General features: G+C 37.6%; 1 protein-coding gene across 1 annotated transcript in view; it reads left to right on the top strand.

Moving 5' to 3' along the window:
* ZC3H6 (zinc finger CCCH-type containing 6) overlaps positions 1 to 3824 on the top strand; it is a 73646-nt gene that overhangs the window by 30963 nt on the left and 38859 nt on the right. Inside the window, exon 2 of the mRNA XM_006876448.1 lies at positions 1793 to 1973. Within this exon, the coding sequence (XP_006876510.1) occupies positions 1793 to 1973 (181 nt within the window). The remainder of the gene's footprint in view (positions 1 to 1792; positions 1974 to 3824) is intronic.

Raw genomic sequence — 3824 nt, 5'->3', positions numbered from 1 at the left:
CTTTTTACTTTATTCCTGTATGATGTTCTTGATGTCATCCCACAACTCTTCTGGTCTTCACTCTTTAGAGTCTAATGTGTCAAATGTGTTCTTCAGATCAACTCTAAATTCAGGTGAGATTTATTCAAGGTCATATTTTGGCTCTCATAGACTTGTTTTTATTTTCTTCAATTTCAGTTTGAATTTGCTTATGAGCAGTTGATGGTCTGTTCCACAGTCTGCCCCTGGCCTTGTTTTGGCCAGGAACTTTTCCACAGTCTCTTTCACAGTTGTAGTCAATTTGATTTCTGTGTATTCTGTCTGGTGAGCTCCATGTGTATGTAGGCTCAATAGAACTTCCTGAGTGGAAAGAACTTTCAGGAGGGTAGGTGTGTCTATTAGGAACATGAAACCTCAGTTTCTGAGACCCCTCCCAGATCTTGGCCTATGTGTTTGTATCCTTTTTTTTTCCTGATAGATTAAAGTACCTTCTTCCCTGGGATTTGTGAGTCATTCCAATGAATTAATCAGATCTATGAAATGGAGAAGAGGCTTGTGCCTGCTTACCTAGTCCAGCGTGAATGAGGATGAAGGAAAAGGGCTGCAGGAGAGCTGGACTCTGAACTGACCAGGGAAGGGAAGCTGAAATAACAGCATTCAACATGTGTGTTAAATGTCGAATTGGTTGACATCACACATTTGGTGTACGAAGTAGATGATGTCAAGAAGCCTGGAGTGTTTTGTAAAAGTGGTACAGTGAACAGGGTTAGAGAGAACTTTGATTGCTAAACTAGCTGCAGGAACTGGGGCATGGGTATTGAGGGGAGTAGGATTATAAGAGTTTTTTAGTCTTGGAGAAAATAGTAAGCATGAACTCATTTGGGGCCTTTGGCAATGTTTGGAGCCCTGTGGTATTAGTGGGTTACTCATTGGGTTGCTAATCACAAGGTCAACAGTTAGAATCTAGCAGCTGCTACTCCACGGGAAAAAGAGGAAGATTTCTGCTCCCATAAACATTTACAGCCTCGGAAACCATAGATGGGGTCGCAGTGAATCAGAATCCACTCGATGACTTTCGGTTTGGTTTGGTTTTCAGCAGTGTTGAGTTTGTAATTATCTTCATGTCAGAAGGGAACCACTTAAGGTTTTTATTATTATTATTATCCCAGTGTATCAGCTGGTTTATTTGCATGAAATACTATTAATCAACACTTTGGCTTCTGTAACTATAAAATGTTATTGTTGTTAAGTGCTGTCGAGTCAGTTCTGAGGAGCACCTCGTGTGTCTGAACTGCCAGTGTTGTGGTTCAAACTGGCCTTGTGGTCCAATGCTTTTATCCCAAAGCCCATACCAGGACTCCATGAAATGTTATCAATATTAAAATCAGCTCATTTCTAGAATTCTGTCTCCTAATATCAAAGACACTATTTTTAAGGAAGTTTGTAGTTAATAATGATTGAAATACTCAGGACAGCACTACATATATTTATTCATTCATTTTGTGAAAGTCAGTGATCTTAATCTAAACAGAAAATTGGAAAACGTTGGCTGCTGAGAATGTTTCTTACCAGAAATTTTTAAAAGGTTGTAAAAAGAAAAGAAAGAAATTTCAATAGAAGCTATATGTGGTCTGCAAATATAAAATATTTATTATGATCTGACCCTTTATAGAAAGTTTGCCAACCTCTAATCTAAATAATACAAGTATTTACCTTAAATTCTTTACAATAGACTCTTTTCTTTTGAAAACATTTCTGTTGCATTTGTTTTATAATTGACATTTGAAAATTAAAATTTACTTGCTTTCTACAGAGAAGATGGCGAATTAGAAGATGGTGAAATAGATGATGCAGGATTTGAAGAGACGCAAGAACAGGAAGCAAAAGAAGATGAAAAACAGAAAAATGAAAAAGGCTACAAAAAATCAAGAAAAAAACACAAGAAAGAAAAAGAGAAAAAAAAGTCCAAACGAAGAAAACGTGAGAAATACAAGGTTAGTTAGAATCTACTCTTTATGTTTTTGGTAAAGTCTATGAAACAGCATACTAAAATTAGTAAGTATAAATCATTGCCTAGTTTCTTAAAAATATATGAATTATATCTTTTTATTTATGTGAATAATATATTTTCTGAACATAAAAATTAAGTTAATTGCCTTAAAGATTAAAGTAAAATAATCCAGGTAACTTTTAATGCAAATTAAAATAAATGATCTTTTTAGTGTATGAAATACTGTATGCTAAGGATATTGAAAAGGTAAGGAGACGTTTATTTTCTACAGATCTGGTTTAGCAGTATTGTCTATTCACATAGTTATTTATTCATTATTCATTCATTTGTATTGTTGAGTTCTTGCTGTGGAAGCCTCTATACTGGATGCTTTACAGGTTATGTTGTTGGTAAGTGCTGTCAAGTTGGTTCTGACTCAAACCAACTCAAACCTGTCAAAGGTTTCAGAGGAGTCACTGGTGGGTTTTAAGTGCTGACCTTGCTGTTCAACCCAGTACATTATCCTGCAGTACCACACCAGGACTCTATATGGGTTATTTGTGGCTGTTGTTAAGTGTGGTCAAGTTGATTCTGACTCATAGGGTTTCCAAGGAGCAGCTGATGGGTTTGAACTGCCATCCTTGTTGTTTAAAAGTTATAGTAGTAAGTAAAATGGAATTTCTGCTTTTATAGAGATTACATTGAAATTGGAAGATTAGAGGGGATGCCCAAATGAAAAACAAATACTATCAAGAAAACAGTAGTTAAAGAATAATATGGGCTTGGGTTGTGGGGGAGGGGATGCCTATGCTGACAGAGTAATTAAGGAAAAGTTGTGGTCAGTGGTCGGGTAGTTTTTCAAACTCTAAATTTCCTTCATAAAAACAGAGCAGGTAGGATAGCAAAACCCAAATCTCATGGACTATGTTGTTGTTGTTAAGTACCGTCGAGTTGGTTTCTGAGGAGTAGCTGGTGAGCTTGAACCACTGACCTTGCAGTTCAAATGGTTTTGCATTCTGGCACATTAACCCACAGTGCCACACCATAAACCTGAAAAATACAGATAAATTGAGTCAAACCCCAGACAGCAACAAGACTAGTATAGTATCAACAATTGTGAGGAAGGGAACAAAGGGCAGGTAAGGAACTTCTAAAAACCAAATTGCAAGAAGGGAGGGGGTCCTTTCTCAACATGGAAAGTTCATGGGCTAATTTGAGAAAACTAACAGAAACTGGGAGAGGGCTTTCCTAACTGTAATTTATAGGTGGAAGTGATGGAAACAGAAAAATTGAATGGTACTGTGATGGCCTGGTGAACTCCTACTACCTATCAACTAAATCTCTTTTAGAATAGAGTTCCACTCTGAGGAGATAATGACTGAGAATAGAATCTAGAGTGAGAAAACAGACATACAAGAAGTCAAGGAAAGAAATGGTTAGATAAAAATGGGGAAAGGGAGCAGAGGAAGCATATCTCGGAAGGCCATATTTTTAATACTTCATGTTAACAGCAGAAGAGATAGCACTAGAACCAGGAAGCTTTCCTAACCTATTCTTCCCTCTTCTACATGGGAAACAGGATAAGATCATGGTCATGTTCCATATTGTTGTTGCTAGGTGCCATCGAGTTGCAAAATATTGCTTGGCCTTGTGCCATCCTCACGATTGTTTGAACCCATTGTTGCAGTCACTGTGTCAGTCCATCTCATTGAGGATCTTCGTCTTTTTTGATGACCCTCCACTTTACCAAGCATGATGTCCTTCTTCAGGAACTGGCCCTTCCTGACAACAAGTCCAAGTTGTTGTTGTTGTCAGGTGCCATCGAATCGGAACCGACTCATAGCGACCCCATGCA

Source organism: Chrysochloris asiatica, unplaced genomic scaffold, assembly GCF_000296735.1.
Source record: "Chrysochloris asiatica unplaced genomic scaffold, ChrAsi1.0 scaffold00380, whole genome shotgun sequence".
In the NCBI taxonomy this organism is placed as follows: domain Eukaryota; kingdom Metazoa; phylum Chordata; class Mammalia; order Afrosoricida; family Chrysochloridae; genus Chrysochloris; species Chrysochloris asiatica.
Note: the sequence above shows the minus strand (reverse complement) of the source record. Positions and strands in the feature narration are given on the sequence as shown.